Raw genomic sequence first — 22316 nt, 5'->3', positions numbered from 1 at the left:
CCCATGACAATACCCAACACTGTATGAATAATATGTAACATGGAGGAGAATTGCTCCTTTCATCACTCATTCCAGGGAGACAAGTTAATAAGGTTTATGGGGTTGTTTATTCGTTCCAGTGTGCTACTCTGTTTTAAATACATAATTCTCTTTCAATTTAATTTGTATATGTGGAAAAAACTGTCATTCAACAACACTACAAAGTTAGAGTTTTCCTGAGAGCTTAGTCTAGATTGCTCTACTTCCTCGTTTTCAGAAAATGTAGAAATGTTTGCATTTCATTGCAAATTTTACCTGATTTAATGCTATTTACACTGAGTATTTCACATGCACTTAATTAATAAACTAGTCTTTCTCCAGGACATTAAAAATTGGATGCATTTCAGTACCTAAATGCTCTCTCTAGCTCTCTTCTTTGAGAGAATAGCACTTCTGACAGCAGATGTATCCACCAAATTATAGTCTTACTCTTGCTCCTGAAGGCACTTTAAACTTCCTTCACAACAGCCAAACTCTATTGTCATCCTCTCCATAGCTCTGTGTGTTTGTGTCTGGAGGCAGAGAGCATCTCAAGCATCTCAATACATCAGCGTTACCTCTCCACCATACTACTCATCCCTTTCTAGAAAAGCGACACACACACACACACACACATACACACACACACTCACAGACACACACACACACACACACACACACACACACACACACACACACACACACACACACACACACAAAACAAAAACCAAGCCCACACTTCCTCCTCAGACCACTGAGCTGCAGACTTACCTTGTCCCCTTTAGGTCCAACAGCTCCCTGAAAGACACACAAACAAATGCTCAGTTAGACTCGGCTGTTATGAATAAAACTTGAAAAGCTCTAAGGCTGGCGAGTCGAATGCAGAGAGAGCAGAGGCGACAGCTGACGAGATGTGAGCAGACAATATGGCATTGTTAAGAATCTAAGCCGAGTTAAAGCAGAGTACGTCCCTGACTTAATTCCTAAACCGTCCTGTGATGAGGCCTCTGGTAATAATTAGATGGCTGAGAAAGCAGACGCTAGTGCCTTTGTTTATCTATAATGAGTGGAACTTTGGCACACATTACCATTCTCAAAGCTCTTTGACGCACACAGCCGATGAAAGTTCATCTGCCGCTTGTAAACTTCCAAACAATATGGTAATATCACTGCTCTTGCTTGTTACATAATATGCAAACTATCAAAACTGTCATACGTTTACCCCTTTTAAAATGCAAACAAAAATGTCTTTATAAAACAATTTACAATTTTTGTTTATTCAGCAGATACACTTTTCCAGTGTGACTGGATAAGAGCACAGGAAGAGCATTCAGGTGGATCAGAAGACGACTAATAAATATGTTCCCATCAAGAATAAAACCTTCCCATGAAGAAGTGTCAGTAATAATTTATGAGTTACTTTTTGAATACAGTGATGACAATGACAGTGTCTGATTCATAGAGGACAGTGAGAGCTGAGGGGAAACAAGGAATGGTGGGGGAAAGAGAAACGCAGACAGAGAAAATAAAGGAGAGAAACTGATGAAGTAAAGCAGCTTTACTCACAGGTCTGCCATCTTCACCTGGGATCCCATGTACACCAGGATTGCCAACCCTGCCCTACAGCACATAAATAACACAAATCAAAGCCTGTCTCTGTCCTTCTCTCCGTCACACACACACACACGCGTGCACGCACACACACACAAACACACGTATGCACGCACACACACGTATGCATGCACGCACATACAAACACACATGCGCACGCACGCACGCACACACACAAACATGTATGTGCAAATGCATGGACGCACGCACGCATGCGCACACGCACGCACACGCACACACACACACACAATTTAAAATCGTGCAAATTAAATAAAAAAGTAATCCCAGCTCATATCTAAAATTCCATCTGTATTCTTCTATCGTATGCACGTGCGTTGATTTGTACTTACCGGGGGCCCAACTGGGCCAGGGATACCGGGCCCCGGAGGCCCTGCCGGTCCCATTGCTCCTTTCAGGCCCTGTGGAGGTCACAGAATACAGACAGAGAGATATCAGATCGGCTGTGGGGGATATTCTTATCTCCGAAATGCTGAGTCATCATGACCTACCCTCTCTCCTGCTGGACCAATCGATCCCGGGAGGCCCATCTTTCCTGGGGGACCCTGTGACACACAAGGACATGTGTCAACATCCATTCAGCACCCACAGGATTCAGACAAGAGCCAGTGGACATTTCATGATCATAGTCTGAGACCCTCTTCGACAAGGAGCGACACACTTGCATGAAAATATGCGTATCAGACAATTTTATTTCACTTACTGGAATTCCTTCACGGCCCTGAGATCCTTTTTCGCCCTTAGATAAAAACGAGGTTATGGAGATGACGCCAGACGTAATATTCAATAATGAACGTTTAAATCTCTAAATGTATCACTTTGAAAGAAGAAAGCATGACTTAAAATCCACAGTGTGAATGACAAATAGTCTCTTCCAAAAGGGGAACTGTTAAAGATGTACAAAGGAAAGAGTTTGGCACTGTCTTACCTGAGCTCCAGGAAGGCCAACACCTGCAGGTCCGGGGTCACCCTGTAGGGGACAGCATCAAGCAAAGTCGGAGCAAACTGATCAATTACACTAAAACAATGAAGCAAAGACACACTCTTCTCATTTATATATAGACCTTCATCATGTCTTTCAGACACACGCACACTTTGACTTTACCTGAATTCCCTTAGGTCCTTGAGGTCCCTGGACACCAGGAAGACCTGGCTGGCCCTGGGAAATAAAGGATAAAAAAAATGGTTATGCTCAGAAAAGAGTAAACTACTGTAACGAAGTTTTGAATTATTTGGTAACTGGACACTCAAAGCCAAGACAGCTGGCCAGAGTGCTTAATGGATGCTGCTCCTCTTTAGAGAGGAAATCATTCTGCTGCGGCCCCTCTGACATCCAATTTCATATTTTACCAAGAAAGAATTTTATCTAAGTCAAGATCTGAATAGCGCTCACTTCAATTAAATCTGTATCACATTTTACATTACGCTCACTATATAGAAGTTCTGTGAAACCAAGTTCTAGAGAAAATCCTCAAAGGACCTACAGGTATGTGCACACTGATATCCCAATGAGCACATTTAAAATTAGATTTCAATGCAAAGGCCCTGAAGTAGAAAGTCTGAAATCCTTCTGAGAGACACAATCACAATTACACACACACGCACACTCACATGTTTCCCAGGCGTCCCCACCCCTGGAAGCCCTGGCTCGCCCCTTTCTCCTTTTGGTCCTCGTAATCCAACCATGTTGTCTGGCCCCACCGGAGGAGGTGGACAGCTGTCACATGCATCTCCCTGGCAACAGAAATTTAGGCAGAGAGCATGAATCAAACCATAATGGACATTGAGAAACATTTGGCCTTTTTTAGTTATCTGTGATACTTACATATCTTCACAATAAGGATTTAAGGACTTCTAACCATCACTTATATCTGCATTACAAAATTATCTGTTGGCACTTTTCATTTCGCAACCTGCTGTTAACCAAAGACATTCTGTCATACTGTTACTTCAGTTAAATTGGTCTGCCTTGGAGAGTGACAGACCAGTGCTCTAGACTGTTTCAGAGTACACAATGAAAGGACCATTTCACAGTACGCTGGTACAAGGACAAGTCAGTAAGGCAGATATCAGTCTATCACCTTTTCTCCTTTAAGCCCAGGCATGCCATCTCTTCCAGGTTCTCCAGGCAGTCCTGGTGCTCCAGGCATCCCATCTGCTCCCTGGTCTCCCTGTGAGCCCTGGTCTCCCTATAAACAAACAGCTTATCAGGGTTGGCATAATATCCCAGTACAGCCTGTCATGAAAAATACTGATATTTGATTTCTTCCAGAGTGACAAAAAGACAATTACCTTTTCTCCTTTGACACCAGGTGGTCCCTGTTAAGACAGATTAACACAGGCAGGTAGATAAGTGTATGGGGTAGATTAGGCTGACTGCTGTATCACACTTTACCTGACTCTGACTAAAGTGACAAACAGGTTCATTTACAATCTTACACTGGCTGCTGAGGGAATTCTTAACCAGTGACACCTTAATGCACAGAACCCTGATTATTTAAACAAAATATGCAATACAACAGGTTGCATTTAAAGTGTAGAGTGTTAAAACAACACTTAATCACTCACACAGCGTGATGGAGTTAACATAATGATGCAGTCATTTTACCTGTTTGTCCTTCAGCAGCTGTGACTCAGAAGGAGGAACCTTAGTACTGACAGGATTACTGCCCACCTCCAGGCTAGGGCATAATCCACATGAGTCTCCCTGAGAAAAGGATCAGGGTTAGCTGTTTTACATGGGACAAACACACACACGCACGCAAATATATGCACACACACACACTAACACACACAGACACAGACACAGACACAGACACACACGCACGCACACAAGCACAAACACACACACACACGCTCAAACACACACACACTCAAACACACAAACACACACACTCAAACACACACACACTCAAACACACAAACACACACACACACACTCAAACACACACTGTCTCTCTCTCTCTCTCTCTCTCTCTTACCTTTTCTCCCTTGGAACCAGGTAGGCCAACGCCAGGTATTCCTGGACTCCCCTGAAACATATAAAAGCAATGTTAAGATGGTAAACAGTGTCTGATAGCTTACTTAAGATATTCACGCTTAAGTCAAACAGCTAAAAGAAACAGAACTTCACCTTTGCTCCTTTCTGTCCGTCCTTGCCACTAGGCCCCTTAGGACCCACTTTACCCTAAAAAACATTACCACAAAACAATCAGCATGTCTAACTGGATTCACGCTTCTTTCTGTAATCCCTCTTTTTATCTAAATGAACGGCAGCAACCACTGAATTCATTAGATGAAACATAAGAGAATGTAAACTTACAATTTTCCCTTCTTCTCCTTTGAGACCTGAGTTACCCTGGAAACAAACACCGATATTAATTCAACATCACTGACAGAAATCTGTCCCACGCTGATGCACACAAGTCTAACAGACAGTTACTACTGCGTTCATCTGCTGTGCAATATTAGCAAACATGAATAATTTTGAATATTTGATTATTGTTTTTTGTGTTGATTATTGCGCTTATGTGATATTTTGTACATTGGCACTTCTAAGTCTATTTATATTCTGTGTTCACTTCAGGATATAATGACAAGTTTTTTTCTGTTATTCAGTCTGAACTAATATCTGTGCCTCATAAATAAAAATTAATGCAGAATTATAGTGTTTGGTTTCTAGAAAGTTCTCCTGGGCTCACTTTTTCTCCTTTAGGTCCTGGGAGTCCAACGGAACCCTGGTCTCCCTGTGAAAGGAGAAGGGAGAGAGAGAGAGAGAGAGAGAGATAGAGAAAGAGGAGGAGGGAGAGAAAGAGAAAGAGAGATAGAAAGAGAGAAAGAGAGAGAGAGAGAGAGAGAGAGAGAGAGAGAGAGAGAGAAAGAGAAAGAGAGAGGGAGAGAGAGCTCATTACACATTCTCTAAAAATCCCTCTGCTCATTTTCATCCACAAGTAATGCTGATCAAACTCAAGCGTCAAATTTGTTTGCATGAAATTGCCACTCTAAATCAGCGCCTGAAGCCTATAAGGTAATCAGGTGTGAATTGTTCACTTGCAACTATGCTACACAAAAGAACAGTTACATATTGTATTGCTGATAAATGTGTGTGTGTGTGTGTGTTTGTGTGTGTGTGTGTAGACCTACTTAACGTGTGAAGAAAAAAATTTGCTTTGAAGAAATGGCTTTAATGGGAAAAATACAGTATAAAAGATATGTAGACTTTCTGTTCAAACAACATTTTCTATTTCTCTTCACTGTTTTGCAGGATGTATAGACTGAGAAAATAGGGAGGGCTTTATAAATGTCACCGTTTTCATCTTATAATGTTCTTTGCTTTGGGCCACATTTTTGAGCTGTGTCTCTGAGGGATCTAATGCTTATAAACTGGTCTGTCAGGTATTGAACAAGGTAATGACTCAGGTATAATGAGACTCACCTTTTCCCCTTTTTGTCCTGTCTGTAAGCCAATCAAATTTGCAGCACTGGGACTACATGCAGCACATGATTCACCCTTAGAGAGAGAAAAAATTAAGAGAGAGAGAGAGAGAGAGAGAGAGAGAGAGAGAGAACATACAGAAACTGTCACTGTCTGTGCTATGGACTGATGCTTGATTTCTCCTCAATATGCTTTCCATGCTCCAGGCTTACCTTTTCTCCTTTAGCTCCTTCAATCCCTCGATCGCCCTGTGACAAGATGAGCATGATATGTCCATGAACATGATATGCAAAAGACCTGGTAGGAATGCTTTTTTTGTCAGTTTCACTTTTCCTGCGTCATTTATTTATAGTTTACAAACGAGTTAAGGTCACATTTTTTTCTTTAGCTTTTTTTTTCTTTAAGTTGTGTGTGTGTGTGTGTGTGTGTGTGTGTGTGTACGTGTGTGTATATGTGTGTGTGTGTGTGTGTGTGAGATGGGAGTGGGGGGGGCAGCATGTACATTCGTGTGCCTACATGTTAACAGGATGGCGCTACTTTAACTGCACACATACCTTCTCTCCTTTCTCTCCATCCAGTCCTGGGGGGCCCTGCAAAAATATAAAAAAGATGGCCACTCTTCCATGCCACAGGATTCTGGGATTGCTTAGATCATGGTAACTCTCCATACGCCCTGGTTTCTTTCTCTGTATCTCCCTCACTCTCACTCTTTCTCTCTCACCGTCCAATAACTAGGTATGACGGATGGACTCTGACATTATTGGAAATCGTTACGGATAAAAGCGCACGCACGCTTTATGGGACGTCACAGACGGTCTTATTTGGCAGAATTTATCCTGGTTGTATGCAGGAAAAGATGGTATAACTTCAAATGGATAAAAAGATGGATGAACCAAATGCACACATTATGCTGTGAAGATTTCATCAGGAGCTTTTGGATAGAATAAAAAAAAATGAACAGACTTTGCTGCATCTGAGGGCAGAAAATGGCCTTCGCTTACATATACCGGGGTAAAGCTTCCTAAAGAGCCCTACAGCAATGGTTCTATGAGTTGGAATATGACTTTGTAGTCGAGGCAAAGAGGAATGAAAAAGGGCGATCATTATTCATTCCAAACAACAACAAAGTTGAACAGAGCTGCACGTTTGTCCTACTGTATCACGAGCACTGCAGAGAGGGACACACTCTACGCCCCAGAGGGAGCTTTTCCAATCAAAAGTAAAAGATTTTTCAACCCTGAAATGAGGCCTGTTTATACCAAAAAGAAGAAAAACTGACTTAAGTCGTGGACTGAAAATGTGCAAATATACTTTCATAAGTCCAATTTAATGTCTGAAGTTTGGCTTCTCTGCAAATGCTTGGCGAATTTTTCTGTTGAGACCCAGAAAGTGGAGTGAAGTTTATAACTGGGGTTAACTCACTTCTGGACCTTGCTCTCCTGTTCCTGGGGCCCCTGGCTCTCCTTTGGGCCCTGGTTTCCCTTGAATGGCCACAGGTTCTCCAGGGACTGTGGGCAGCACAGGGCAGACTTCACATGGCTCTCCCTGTCGTATATAAATCATGAAAGATTCAACAGAAAAATTACATTCTGATCACTATCCTTCAAAACAGATGAATTCATACAATCAGTTATTCAATCAAACTTTGGACAACATCCAAAAATGGTAGGGAGTATATAAAACGTAAGAATCGTAATTTTAGAGATACTTGTACATCAAGCTGAATTTGGACTGAATGTGCAACGATGATTGTATGATTAACTCACCTTCTCACCTTTATGCCCTCCTGGACCCCTTGGACCCTGCAAACAAAAGCAAGACACCATTTGTCAGGCACGAACAACATCAGCATTTAACGACTTGTGTAAGATTGACTTGCAGATGATGATTGCAAAGATAATGATGATAATAACAATAGCAGCGGGAGATGAGTCTGATTATGATGTTGTTCACTGACAATGCATTGCAGTCTCCTACAGTCACAACAACGGCACGCAGTAATATGGGAGTACAGGAGTCTGTTCTCTTACACTGCGTTTCCTTTAAATATCAGCTTTTAGGAACATTCATAACCAGCCAGTGAACTCCTAAGCTTAAGATTTTAGACAGTCTGAGGGTCGATGGTGAGGAATATGAATTTGGCTTCCTACTGGTTAGATGAGGACAGACTACTACACTTACAGGATCTCCAGGTTTTCCATCTTTGCCAGGTATCCCAGAATCCCCCTGTACAGCGAGAGAGAAAGATTCTTTTTCCATCAGAAAGTAACATGTTTCCCATAAATATTTAACAGTAGTTTAAAGAAAATGTCATTGAATTAGTCCACATCTCAATATAAGTCTTTAGAAAAATTCATTTGAAGCAATACATTTCTAATGTGTCCATCAGCCAACCAGCTGCTGTATTCTCTCTGGACTTAATCATTTTATTAGTCACTTCAGCCATATGCACCGTCCTGTGCATCTTACCTTATCCCCTTTGGATCCTGGGGGTCCACCTGGGGTTCCCTAGGGACGCAGCAAAACACTATTTGGAAAAGGAGCTGAAGGTAGCACTGTCACTGAACTTGAGATAAAACACCTCTTAGAATTCTCATTTAATTTTATGGCTCATTGCTGTTCGTGTAGGATATGGCGAAATGTGACTTTCACACACATAGCTCAGGCTCAACCTATCAGACTCTCTCTCTCTCTATTAACAACCACCTAAGACACACACACACACACACACACATACAAGCACATAAAGAGACCTAATAGTCTGGAGCAAAAGTAATAATATAAAAGTAATGATATATTGAGAGTAAAAGGACTGAAGTGATTGCAGCTGACTGCTCACTGGTGGTCCTGGTTTCCCGATGCCTGGCAGTCCTGGTGGTCCTGGTTCTCCTGCGAGTCCCTCTGGTCCCACTTCACCAGGAGTCCCCTAAGACAGACACAACTCCTGCTCACACCCTCATACACTCTCTACAACATGTGTAAGTGTAAACACTTCCAGCACACTCATACTTACAGCTTACAATAAAAGACATTAGGTTTCATAAAAAATGATCAGAAAGAAAAAACAAAAACAAAAACCCTAAGAGGATTAGCATTCTTCTGCTGAGTGGAATACTATTACTGTCAGTTATCACCTCTGACACTTATATCTTTCTTATATCTAAGAAAGGATGCATCTGCAGGATTATTTACTCTAATGCCCCATGTAGCTTTGTTGACTGTTTCCCACTGAACATGAACATGCTGATGCTGAAATATCTACATATACTCTGTACCAAGAAGACAGCTCACTCTGACCCTGCCAGAAATATGAAAAAATAAATAACAACAACAACAAAAAACATCAGCTGAACTCTTCCAATGATTTTATCTGTGATAGTTGTTTACATCTAATCTATATAATTAATATGATACAAAGGTGTGTAAGTGAAAAAGCCATGGTCCAGTTTACCTATCATAAGCACAACCTGATCTGCCATTACATGGATCTGTTCAGGAGGCTTTATACAGAGATACTGTCTGCTGAACTGGTTGAAATCTGCTATAATAGGATCCATAACAGGGTTCTCTGGAAAAGGTGATGTTTCATAACTATTGTCAGCCAGTTTCAAATTCATTTCATTACTTGTATGAATTCTTACCTTTTGTCCTTTAGGTCCAACTACACAGATAGATCCAGCTCGACCCTGTGGTAAGATAGAAAGTGACAGACTATCGAGAAAACACGAAAGATAACCATAAAACATTTGACCAAAAAGGTAAAATTCCAGTTATTAGTTAATTCATGTAATCAGTGAACAGTTACTTATACAGATCAACTCAAATTAAATGCCAGTGAGTGCCAAGCCATCTCCACAAAAACCCATCTGAATTGCTGTATTGTGAAAAGGAAAAGATTACAGCCTTTAAATCTGCCTTAATACGCTCCAACTATCCATTTAAAAGAATCAATGAGGGTGCATTGATTTACTGAGCTTTGTTGGTCTACCATAATCTATGTGGCATTAAGAAGACTTAGCATCCAGTGAGACAACTCAAGAGTCGAACAGGCAACACTGAGTAGCTGAGAAAGAGACTAATTCTTCATAATGCTCTTAAATGTTTCTGCCGGCAATATACATATGTCTGAAGCCATTCTGAACGGCCTTGTGGTTTAAAAATCACTTCCACACTTCTTTGTCAGTTAAGTGGATGATACAGTGTATAAAACTGGCAGATAAACAGTTATCACGGAGCGTATGCGAGTACAAGAAAATCACATCAAATCAAATTACTGTAAATATGTTACCAAGAACTGACAAGACGGTGTTTAGTTCCTCCTAGTTAGAAAAGAGTATATGGAGAGCGACTGAGAGCAACGTCACGCAGGAGAGCATAAACTCATTGCTCTAACTTTGCTCTGTGATTAAGAGAGTGAGGATGCACACGTGCAAGGGCATTGCTGCTTTTTGTGCCCTTGTATGTTTTGACATCTACACTTACGTCTTTGCCTGGACGTCCAGCCAAACCTGGTTCTCCAAGCTCTCCCTTCTGGCCTTTTTCTCCCTGGGAAGAGCGAAAGAAAGCACGAGAGAGAGAGAGAGAGAGAGAGAGAGAGACAGAGAGAGAGGGAGAGAGAGGGAGAGAGAGAGAGAGAGAGAGAGAGAGAGAGAGGGAGAGAGAGATTCATTTAATTCTATCATTGCTGATGTGTAGTGAAGTGTGATAATCTCGTTTTGAACATGCCCTGACGCAGTGACACACAGACAAGACAGATATGGAAATGAAAACAGATCACTATGCTTCTCTACCTTTCCTACAGCTTCACCCCAGTTTGTGGGCAGCCCCTGAAATGGAAAGGAGTGAGACAGAGGAGTATTGACTAGTACAAATAGTATCAAGATGTCCCCACTGCTCTAGCGGAGCCTTTTAAACAGTGCATCGATCGCAGAGCAAGGACCACATGATCCCCCTCTATAGAAACACCATGACACTCACCGGCTCTCCCTTCTGCCCCTTAGGTCCTTCTGGACACTGAGGACACACACACACACACACACACGCACAGAGCGAGAGAGTGAGAGAGAGAGAGAGAGAGAGAGAGAGAGAGAGAGGTAATTTGCACAGTGTAGGTAACATCTGAGAACTAATGTTCATTTAGACAACGAGAAATGAACTACAGATGCTGAAAATGACTAAGATGCAAAGTAAGTCCCCCCACAAGACGCAAAGACTTTCATCTCTTCAACTAATGAGTCAAAACCAAAACACCTGTATTCATCTTAACGCTGGGAGGAGAAAGAGAGAACGATGCCTAGCATCCTTTAGTCCCTGGAGATAGTCTACTTTTTGCATGATTGAGTCGAACGCGAGAAACTTACTCGACCGAGTGCTCCAGAGCCAACGCAGTCTAAACCCTGGAAGGGAGGTTAACAGGATATGGATGAATACTCATAAACAAAGCAACTTACACACAGACAAATCATGGACTGTGTATGATCAATATCAAACAAAAGTTAAACACAGAAAATTCTATAACAAGGAGATAACTACACATGTCCAGTCATATTCCGGATAAATATTACTGCATTCAGTTTCTCTGTGAGTCTAAATTTCGATAGGACGTTAATTTCTGTTGTAAATGGCAGTGAAAATAAAGTGAATAAAGTCAAATTGAAAGGAACTTCAGCAGAAGCACTAATGAGGCTTTGGTAAATGATGCCAATAAATAAATGAAGCTTCAAAGTTAGTTGCCTCCTGTTCTCCTACTTTTATGCTCAGGATGTTTGGGCAGAGAAAAAGACACACACACACACACACACACACACACACACACACACACACACACAGACATTACTGAGGGATGAGAGCACATAGTAAACACTTCACAGATAAATCCAATTCATTGTGTGTGATTGTGGTGAACTGCATGTTGTGTAATGTGATGCACATATAGGACTGCAAACGCATAGTAAGCAGATTATGAGAGAAATTATGTCGTTTTGGAGCCATGTTGCTCAGTGTCCTGAAAGACTCCACCCTTTCCCCGTACCCGGTCTCCTTTCTCTCCTTTGGGGCCGGGGTGACCAGCGTATCCTTCCTGCACAACCTATAGGGAAAAAAAAGAAGAAAAAAAATGCCAGATTTCTTATCAGCCCTCAGTGACTAATCACTTCAAGTATGTATGAATCACACAAACTGTTTTGCCCACACAAGCCACTGCACAGAGACCAGAGGCATCATGCAGATGATTCTGAATAGGCATTAAGACCGACACTGCAGTGCTTCTGAACCCCCCCAGCTCCCCACCCACCCCTCCCTTTCCCCTGACCCCCCAGCACTACAGAAGCTACCGTGGCATCCTCTATCTCACTTCTACAGCTTCAAATGGACACATTTTGGTAAATGCTAGTTGAAACACGTGCCAGACTTGTGAATGTGCAGCACACTAACGTGCATAAGCTGTGCCTTTTCTTCACAGCCAACACAAACATACACACACACATGCCACATATACGACATTCTGTGTATACCCACACTGTGTTCCTCACTGATCAAAAAGCAGCCCGCACACTATGAGGGAGAGAAAATAAAACACCAATAATGAGTCAAACGCTAAATTCAAACAGACTTCTTCCCCATTCATCGACCTGTGCTTAAAACACATTTAATTTCTACGGCCGGCAGGTGGCAGTAAAACACAGCTTACGTTCAGAGTCAGAATCGAAAGGAGTGGGCGAAAACAGGAGGAGAGGGCATTACCGACAATTGCACAGTAGTGTCTCTTTAACGCGGCGTATTTCTCTCACGGGAGACAGAGATCAATAGGGACAGAAGATTCCCTACGGGTACGCTTGCTCGCGCCAGCTGCAGAACTGCTCAAAAGGGAGGGCGAGCAATGTAAAATAACTTATGAAAAAAGCTGACGCTTTTAGCGGAAGAGCGTAATTAAAACAAAATCTACCACCCGTTGTGTCAGTAAATCCTACGAAGGCACTAGGCAGTTAACATATATTGATGTGGAGAGCTAACGGAAAGAGAGCGGGATGGGGGGGGGGGGGGGGTGCTCTGTTGCGTTTCTGGCGCGCTCACTGCACTTAGTCACTCTTTCCAACCAGAGCTTCTACAACGCTGTTGATGACGTGTAAAATATATATTGTTCCAAATTGCGGCCCCCCGCCCCCATCTCCTCTTCCATGCCTGCAGTTTTTACTTCAGTGAGTATCATGCGGTTTCTTTTCTTTCATTGACCGAGTTTTCCGTGGGTGTACCAATTTTTTACAATGGGCTCCGAATATTTCCAAAGTTCCGACATCTACAAAGTTTCCAGCACTCGGTTTGGTCTTTACTGAACAATATAGTGCTTGTGTCAAAATGTCAGTATCATTGTATGTGCTGCATTAAAATCCACACACATCCAAATCTGCTGTGGTAATACGCATGTAGTTGCTGGCCTATTCCAGCCTGTACCATTACATTAGCAAAACTACCTGATCACTTGAGGTAGACTGGCAAAGACTGAGCTTACATCTGTGTGAGGCTCTGGAAACCATGATTGACATGAAATTGTTAGGGAAGCTTATTGTAGACATACATACTGTTGTCCTTAGCAAACTGTCACCATACACTGACTCTGAAACATCAGTTTTTTAGTATCGTCGCCTCACTAAATACACAGCAATATACACACAAACTGAACTCAACTACTGGAAACCATCAACCTCAGAATTCTTCAAAGTCAGAAGAATAATGAAAAACAATGCATTACATTTACACAATATTATTTCAATTCTTGGGGCCATTTTCCTTTAAACATATAAGCAGCTTGATTGGAATGAGTCATGGTCCACACAGAGGAATAGTATAATAAACTGTCGAGAGTTCTGTATGCTAATCATGAACAGCACTCAACGACTGGTTCAAGAATGACAAAATTAACAGTCAACAGCGACTCCCTGTAGAACCTGGCTGCATAATGAAACACACATTTCTCTGTTGTCAGTGGTACATAATCAAATATGTTCATCTTTGTAGGTGTCAATATTCCTTCCACTAAAGCTCCCCTTGCAACCGTATGCTTACTGATCAAACAGGTTTCACATAAGTTCTGGCGTGTTACGTGTGCTAAGTGAGTACTTGTTTGTCTTTTCATACAATGAATCTTCATGACTGGATTCTGACTGAGTATTGCACACGAGGCACATTCCTTTGCTTGATGAGTTACAAAAAAAGATAGGATCAAATGATGTTTGTAGTGGCTGTTTTCTCCAGACTTACTTTCTCCATCAGGTCTTTTGATCCAAGGACTGCCTGTGGAAAGTCAACAGAGGACAGAGAAAAAGTTGGGTTAGTGACAGAAAGCGTCAAACCATCCCCAGTGCCTACGTCACGTCTGATTCAGCTCCAGTCCCCTCCTGCTCCAACCTCCTTCTCTGTCAACCTCCAACCCCCTCCTCAGAAGCCTTCCCAACAGCAACAGAAGCTTCTAGATTACTTAGTGCAACACCTTACATAAATGCATTTGCAGTTTAGCTGACAGCATACGACCTGTTTTTTTGAGTATTCAGCTCAATCATATGTACAATTTTTTGGAGGTTATAGACCTGATAACAGTGCAACTGGGGAGTGCTGTGCGTATGTTCTATATGTATATATTCCGTGCATGCATTCTATATATTCCATTCATGTTCACTGATACTCTTTTACAGAGTATTGCATCAGTGACAAGAACATGAACAGTGTGAGAGGGCCCTGTCATCTATAAAACGAAGAAGAGACAAAGGAGGGGGGTGGGAGGGGGGGGGGGTGTGGGGGAAGCAGAGGGGAAGAGCGGAGGATGTAAAAGGAGGTGGGAGGGCAGCTGGCTGGAGACCTGGTAAAGGAAAAAACGAAGAGAAGCAAAAGGCTGTATTTTAAGGAGAGAGAAATGTTGCGGTTTATGAGGGAGTTATGGATTTCGTTGTACGAAAATCATGTCCCAAGCTGGAGTTTTGGAGTTTGCAAAATCGGCAAAAAACAGAAAATGAACAAGCATGTGTATGTGTGTGTAAGTGTATGTGTGTGTGTGTGTGTGTGTGGGGGGGGGGGGGGGGGTGTTTACAACTTACCAGGTCAGGTATACAAAGAAACAGTAGCTGAGAGAAATAGTGAGAAAAAACAACAAAACAAGAAGAGGAAAGAGCGAGAGAAAGAGAGAGAGAGAACAGAACGAGAAAAATGCTCAATACTTAATCTCCAGTCATGCCCCCAGGACCAAGAAATAAATGGGCCAAGAAAGGCAACCAAACACGCATGCAGACACACACACACACACACACACACACACACACACACACACACACAACCACACACATTCACACGCACAAAGCACCCAAAGACATGAGGCCGGTAGGTTGTCCACACGGCCTGAGGCCAACAAAGGACCAAAGAGTACGATTATGAACCATTTGGAGACTCTGCTGCTGACCGTACACATTAATAATGTAAATTGCTTTGTTTTGGGCAGTAGTGCTAGTCTGTCCTAATGGACATCAAAGGAGTTGAATGTGCTACTGTCTTTAGACGCTCCAGGCACTGCTGTCGTGGCAGTAAGCCGTGGATGGCAGCCACGGCTTTGAGGGAGGAGGGGTGTACGCAATCAGCAAAACTCTTACTATATCAGTCACCGAAACATGTCTGGAACTCATTAAAAAGAGACAGTCTTTGTAAAACCACTAACCACATCACTGCACTTAAGACTGAAACTGTGTTGCTTGTTGTTTATTTATTTATGTATTGGTTGTTCTTTATTTTTGGATCATAATAAAAAAAAAACACAATAGCAAACATTTATCCAATCTCTGTGATACTTGGAATGGTATTATGTCTCTGTTTCTTCCACCAGACATGCATAACCATGTGTGTTCACATACACACACAGGAACACTGTTTCACGCTGGCAAAACAATTCCCCTGCATTGATTACTTTCTTCTGCAGTCTAGCAAAGTAAAGCAGATTCTCCAAAGAAAAACAGAAAAAGTAATTAATTAGTAATTGGAAATAAATTGAATTAATATAAATCATGAAATGAAACCCAGGGGATATATACTTTCGTTTTAATGAAAGAGCATTATATTGCAATTTAGTCGTGTCACAAGCCATATAAATTCACAAAATTGCTCAATTCGACTAGCAGGGTAAAACATTCATCACAGGGCTCTTGTCGTTTTATCAGTGAGACGGTAAAATTACCAATTATCAGGACAAGCACCACCATGAAAGCACAAACAGCCATAACCTGCACGATGGTGAAGAGACAACCTGTACCCATTTCACCATCAGTCATTCAGAAAGAACAGTCTTCGGCAACACTACAAGGATAAGAATCAATGGCTTAGAGAGAGAGAGAGAGAGGAAGAGAATGTCTGCATGCTACTGGGAGTAAGAAAAAGTGTAAGAGTGAATGCATGTGTGTGTCTGTGTCTGAGCATGTGTACATACGTCCATTTTCTCTGCTTCATTTTGCTTGCTGCCAAACACGAAAAGATACTTAAGCAAATGAAAAGAAGTGTGTGTATGTGCGTGTGTGTGTGTTGTTAGGTGATAATTTATTTCAATAATATACCATTACTGTGAGAGTGTTTGTTCTGCAGAGTGTGCATGCTATCATATATTTGCCTAAAAATGTGCTTGATTGAGTTGGCTCATATCACTTGCCTTATGGAACGGTTTAATTAACACGTATGACTGTATATATTTACAACCAAGCAGCCAAACAAATGTGATGTACATGCATTTGTGTGTGTGTGTGTGTGTGTGTGTGTGTGTGTGTGTGTGTGTGAAACCTGAGATGAGTGGGAGTGAGGAAAATATGTTTGACAGAGGTCTACACTGTGACACAGTGAAAACGATCGGGAAAGAAGCAGAGCAGTAAAACATTCTGATGAAGTTTAGTAATTAGACCAATCTGTGCGAGAGAACAGAGACTAAACCAAAACAGTATGTTTGCCTAGCTTATCTGCAAAAAACAGCTTTTACAATAATTGACTAATGAGAGTAATTATTGGTCTCGAGAGTCCTCTTATGTGGTTTCCAAGGTAGTGATCAGTTTAAGATCAGAAGAAAAAGGAGCACATACGCACTTTGCAAGGAATGGCACTGAGTCATGCCTAATGTGCATAGAATCAGGGCAGATGTAGAGATGTAGAGACAGAGAGAGGTAGAGAGACACACACACACACACACACACACACACAGAGGGACGGGAGAGTAGCGCAATGGGATTTCTGACTGAATTGGGGTCAGTGGGTATATGCACGCTCTTAGCTGTGTGACTGAACTCCTGCTCAAATCTGCAAAGAGACATGCAACCTGGGAACTGCTGTGTTTGGAGAGGCCTTTGGGCCACAGGAGGACAAACAGACTGAAGCAGGGAACAGGGCACAGACTCAAGCAATTATCCCACTGCGATAGCTGGCTTAGGGACTGTTAGAACAAAAAAAACAAAACAAATTCTACACGCTGACACACACTGAGGCAGTATGAGACAGTGTGTGAGAGAGGAGAGAGGGGTACACATGTCAAAAAAAAAACAAAAACTGGAGAAAAAGTAAGAAAAACAAGAAAGACAAAGACAGACAGACAGATACATAGATAGATAGATAGATAGATAGATAGATAGATAGATAGATAGATAGATAGATAGATGCATAAAGCATGAAAAAACTGTATTTGGCTATTCAGCACTTTTCAATGTGCTATAGCCCACCATCATTCACTTCCTTCTTTACTTCCAGCCAAGAATCTTATCTACTTCCCTGCAACCAGAGGCACTTAGTGTTAAATACAGCCAGTGGGACACATGCACATCAGCAGTGCATGTTTCTCTCTTACATACGACTCCAGCCACTTATAGACTCAACACACTGCATCACTGCTAGAACCCATTACCAGAACGTTCTAGCTGACGGAAAGGCAAAAGCGTCCAGGCACAGAAGGTCTCTGCTTGATACTCTTAATGTATTGGCTTATTTCGGAATGTGCATCCTTGGCTCTCTACCTCCCCTTCTTCACAGCAGCTAATCCTGAACTTTTTTTTTTTTTTTGTTTCCTCCGAGAGAAAATGGGCAAAGCTCCCATAAACAGATGTGCCTTATCGAAACCATCTGAAGGAGCCTTCACGCTACCATCTGAACCTCTCAAAAAAATCTGTCTGATAAACATACCTCACACAACACCACATGCTGATGCTGAGCATGGCCTAGTTGGGAGGTCTAATGTCCAGCAGAAGACTCAGCTGAAAGTTCTGTCAGATGAGTTGACTGCAGACGTTATTAGTAAAGGAATGCAGAATGTATTTTACGTTTTGGTAGAGTGTAGTTTGGGTACCTCACTGAAGGGATTGGGCACTGGTTCTACCAGGTTCCCGCCTACGCCGTTCTCTGCAGCTCGCCGACTCTTGGGGGCATCGGGGGGGCACTGAGGGAGCAAAGAGGTCAAAGAATAAGATAAATGGAACTCAAATGAACAAAAAAAAATCATGTTGGAATTCTTCGTACATCTGCTGGAAGTTGTGGTGAGATATACAGACAGTGCAAATGTTGTGCTACTGTCACTACTGACACATATGGCTTTTTCAAAACATCTCAAGGTCTGAGGCTACAGGCACATCTCTCTCTCTCTCTCTCTCTCTCTCTCCTTCTCTCTCTTTCTCTCTCTCTCTCTCTATCTCTGTCTCTCTCTCTCTCTCCCTCTCTCTCTCTCTCTCTCTCTCTCTCTCTCTCTCTCTCTCTCTGTCTCTCCCCCTTCTCTCTCTCTCTCCTTTTTCTGTTCATCTCTCTTAGACATCCTGATGCTGACACGTCATGTTCTCCACAGCAAGGGGAAACTGCTGGCGCTGTTTCCATTTTAAAAGCTGCTTGCAGGAAGCCCCTAGCATATGCCTCAGCACTGTAACGCAGATGGAAGATTCGCAGGCTTTCTGCTCATTAAAAAGCCTCATTAAAGGCGAGACACTGAGAGGTATGTGTGAAAAAAGAGAGAAGAGGCTAAGAAGACCTTGGTGTCTCTGACAGGACTCTGGTGGCCTCTTTAACACAGAAGCCCAGACACACACGCATATACAGCGCAGACCTGAAAGCCTGGAACCTATAGCATAGCCATTCATGATTGCTTGTTTGTCTGTGCATTCAGATATACTCATAGACACATTGCCACCAACAAAATTTGCATATACTCTCAAACTTGGCACAGTGCTGTAAGCTCCCTGTCTTTTCAATCTGTTGAGTTCATCAGAGACCTAAAATATTTCCACATCCGATCCAAAAATACAACAGGTACAAAACAGAGCAAAACAAAAAGTGAACGTATCTGTTACCCTAGCGTTAGCCTATTTTTCTGTAACTTTCACAGACGATACTTCCTGAGTTTCCTCACCTTACCTTACTTTCTATTCTAGTCTTTATCGGAGAGGCTGAATGCCTTTCACGTAAGGCTAGGGAGCTCTCTGAGTGATGGACTCCTGTGAATTTCTAACAACTGGATGAGCTAGATCATGCCAGAACTATGATCTATTCAGAAAACTCCCCACCTCCCATGCTTTCTAAAGGAAAAACAACCACTCCATAGAATGATTCCCACTTAGTTTGTGCATCACAGACAACCTGAGGGAAGGTCTATCAGTGAGAAAAAAAGCACCTGGATCATAAGTATGCGGTGATCATACTCTCTTTGCCTAAAAAGAAAAAAAGGTAAGCCAGCTTTTAATGTGTGTGTGGGCTAATGTTTCACTAAGCTGCAATGTGTGGTAAATATTGTCCTAGTAACACGAAAAACATTGACAGCAACTTTGAACGTGGCGTCGTAAAAGTCGACAACATGTGAGCGGTCTCATCAGATATAAATTCTTTTGAACATGCAAATTCTTGACGGAACAGCAATTATCACCTTGTTGTACTCGTGAGTGTGTAATTTGGTGGGAAGGTTTTCCATGTCACAATCTGTCACAATTCTGTTAGACAATAGTCTCTTTTTCTCTCCAGCTCTCTTTCTCTCCAGCTCTCTTTCTCTCTCTCTCTCTCTCTCTCTCTCTCTCTCTCTCTCTCTCTCTCTCTCCCTCTCCATCTCTCTCTCTCCCTCTCCCTCTTGCTTACTTTTAGATCATTACTGCTCTGAGCTCAGTTATCTGACACCATCATCAAACTGTGAATAGGGTAATTCACATTCTGTGATACAGGTACAGAGTTGTGTGTGTGCGATTACACAGGGGAAGTTCTCACCCGAGCTCCGGGGATCTCACAGCAGGCCTCCTGTATGGCCAGAGAAGGATCACAATAAACCATGACTTGCTGAATGTCAATCTGTGAGAAGGAGAGAGAGAGAGAACAAGATGGAACAATCAAAGTGAGGACAGAAGGTGGAAATGAAAGAAGAAAAATGATGTAAAGGAGTGGAGTTGTGGAGGAGTGTCAAGGGAATGTTGAAATATGAGAGAAAGGCGGAAAATGCGATAAAGAGGGAGAGAAGGAGGGAGAGAGAGGGGGGGGGGGAGAGAGAGAGAGAGAGAAAAAAAAGAAAGACGAAGAGAGCAATATAAAATTAGTCACCCGGCAAGTCTCTTTAACGCTTAGGTCCCAGTGTTTTACATATCACCACTTAATTGACCATTTCACTAAGTGGTTGGATTAAAGAATCAATTAATTAGTAATGGGTGAAGCTCGTTAAGGCAGTCTCTCAGGTATGGGCTGTTCATTTAATTATACTGCAAGACAGCTGTGTAACGCCACCCCTGCAGAGAACTGCATGTGGTCTTCCTCACATTCACACTCATCCTCACCAACACAGCATCTTCCCTGTAGACAGCCAAATAAGCCAAACCAACCTAGTCACTGGGGGGATGTGAGAAGTGTGTGCATGTATGTGTGTGTATGTCTGTGTGTATGTGTGTGTGTGAAATGCAGCTGCTTTGCAATGTACTAAAAGAGCGAGAAAGAACTAACAAGGAAGTTTTCCTTATATAGTGTGGAATGACGTCGCCCACTTCAAGACCAAGGTCAGAGGTCTTACTACTCTTAGCGGTGAAGATGCTTTGCCAGCAGAAAACAACACAGTGAAAACATTGGTCAAATACCTGACTGGCTGACCCACACACTAGCAGCACTATTTCTATAACCACTGAACCTATGCAAGACTGAGTTGGACTGTGTGAAAGGAACCATACCAGCCGGAACAGTAACATCAACAAAAAGTTCTTCTCCAAGAGATGTCTCGGAGTTTTAATCTGCATTAAGATCTAACAGGGACAGGAAAGGAGTACATACTTATATATGCTATGTATACTATAAACTGAATATGAAACACCTGAAGTCTGTACTGTATCACACAATAGACACAACGGTTAGCATTAAATCATTTAGTCATTTCTAATGCAGCTAAGAAAGAAGCATTCGGTATTATCCAAAAGGAACAGATATTGTGTGATCACATTTCTCATCCACTATAACCTGTACGTTTAATATAACTGCTATTGATCTGTTCAATAACATTTGGTCATTTCTGTGACTGTGTCTTTGAAGCATATGACAGCTGCTTTTTTTTTTTTAATTCACCTCACACATGACCTTATCAAAATCACGCTGAACGTCAAGACAATAATCCAAAGTAAATATGAACCATTCTTTAAACATCTCTTCTTTCCCTTCTCTCCTCTCCCTGGGTCCTCACCTCAGCAGGGGCGGCATCGGTGGCCTTCATGCCCAGGATCGTGTGACCAGTGATGGGTATCAACGCACGGGGCTCCAGGGGTTTGGTCTCAATTGAGCTGCAGTCCACATGCAAGGAAGCAGCTTCCCTCTGGATACTCAGAGCTACTTTATGCCAGCGCAGATCCAAAAGAGCCTCTATACCCTCTCCGTTAAACACACAACCCACTGTGGCACCTTCTGGCTCCAAACCCATCGCTCGCAATGCCAAACTGCCCTCCGGTCCGTTGAGGTCCAAAGAAAACTAAAGAGGAAGTGTGGGACAAAGACACTGATGAATACATTCTCCTCCAAGACAAACAGGTAAATATTTTAAGACAAAATATAGCTTTAAAATGTATGGTAACTGTTGATCAACAACTCTCATGTACTGTTACAGTTGGAGAAAAGCTACAGATAAAAGATATAGACGTGGGAGAAAACAGACTAAACCGAATAAAGACATGAAGTAAGGGAAAATGAGGGACACCTGAGGGTAGCCTTGCTCATCAGAGATTTGGAAAAGGTAAATATTTTC

The 22316-nt window shown here is 42.2% G+C and overlaps 1 protein-coding gene across 1 annotated transcript in view; it reads right to left on the bottom strand.

Moving 5' to 3' along the window:
* The window catches only part of col16a1 (collagen, type XVI, alpha 1), a 47041-nt gene that overhangs the window by 16745 nt on the left and 7980 nt on the right, over positions 1-22316 (bottom strand). Inside the window, exons 4-37 of the mRNA XM_030788493.1 lie at positions 22269-22316; positions 21762-22043; positions 20318-20398; positions 18429-18518; positions 14339-14371; positions 12599-12634; positions 12114-12170; positions 11443-11478; positions 11060-11095; positions 10873-10908; positions 10565-10627; positions 9724-9768; positions 8922-9008; positions 8552-8590; positions 8264-8308; positions 7849-7884; positions 7505-7627; positions 6637-6672; positions 6295-6330; positions 6083-6157; positions 5349-5393; positions 4970-5005; positions 4781-4834; positions 4629-4679; positions 4256-4354; positions 3940-3966; positions 3729-3836; positions 3259-3381; positions 2753-2806; positions 2576-2617; positions 2139-2192; positions 1980-2048; positions 1585-1638; positions 790-816 (exon numbers count right to left, since the gene is read on the bottom strand). The exon at positions 22269-22316 is cut by the window's right edge and continues 76 nt beyond it. Of these exons, the coding sequence (XP_030644353.1) occupies positions 790-816; positions 1585-1638; positions 1980-2048; positions 2139-2192; positions 2576-2617; positions 2753-2806; positions 3259-3381; positions 3729-3836; positions 3940-3966; positions 4256-4354; positions 4629-4679; positions 4781-4834; positions 4970-5005; positions 5349-5393; positions 6083-6157; positions 6295-6330; positions 6637-6672; positions 7505-7627; positions 7849-7884; positions 8264-8308; positions 8552-8590; positions 8922-9008; positions 9724-9768; positions 10565-10627; positions 10873-10908; positions 11060-11095; positions 11443-11478; positions 12114-12170; positions 12599-12634; positions 14339-14371; positions 18429-18518; positions 20318-20398; positions 21762-22043; positions 22269-22316 (2163 nt within the window). The remainder of the gene's footprint in view (positions 1-789; positions 817-1584; positions 1639-1979; positions 2049-2138; positions 2193-2575; positions 2618-2752; positions 2807-3258; positions 3382-3728; positions 3837-3939; positions 3967-4255; positions 4355-4628; positions 4680-4780; positions 4835-4969; positions 5006-5348; positions 5394-6082; positions 6158-6294; positions 6331-6636; positions 6673-7504; positions 7628-7848; positions 7885-8263; positions 8309-8551; positions 8591-8921; positions 9009-9723; positions 9769-10564; positions 10628-10872; positions 10909-11059; positions 11096-11442; positions 11479-12113; positions 12171-12598; positions 12635-14338; positions 14372-18428; positions 18519-20317; positions 20399-21761; positions 22044-22268) is intronic.

Source organism: Chanos chanos, chromosome 12 (assembly GCF_902362185.1).
Source record: "Chanos chanos chromosome 12, fChaCha1.1, whole genome shotgun sequence".
Lineage (NCBI taxonomy): Eukaryota > Metazoa > Chordata > Actinopteri > Gonorynchiformes > Chanidae > Chanos > Chanos chanos.
Note: the sequence above shows the minus strand (reverse complement) of the source record. Positions and strands in the feature narration are given on the sequence as shown.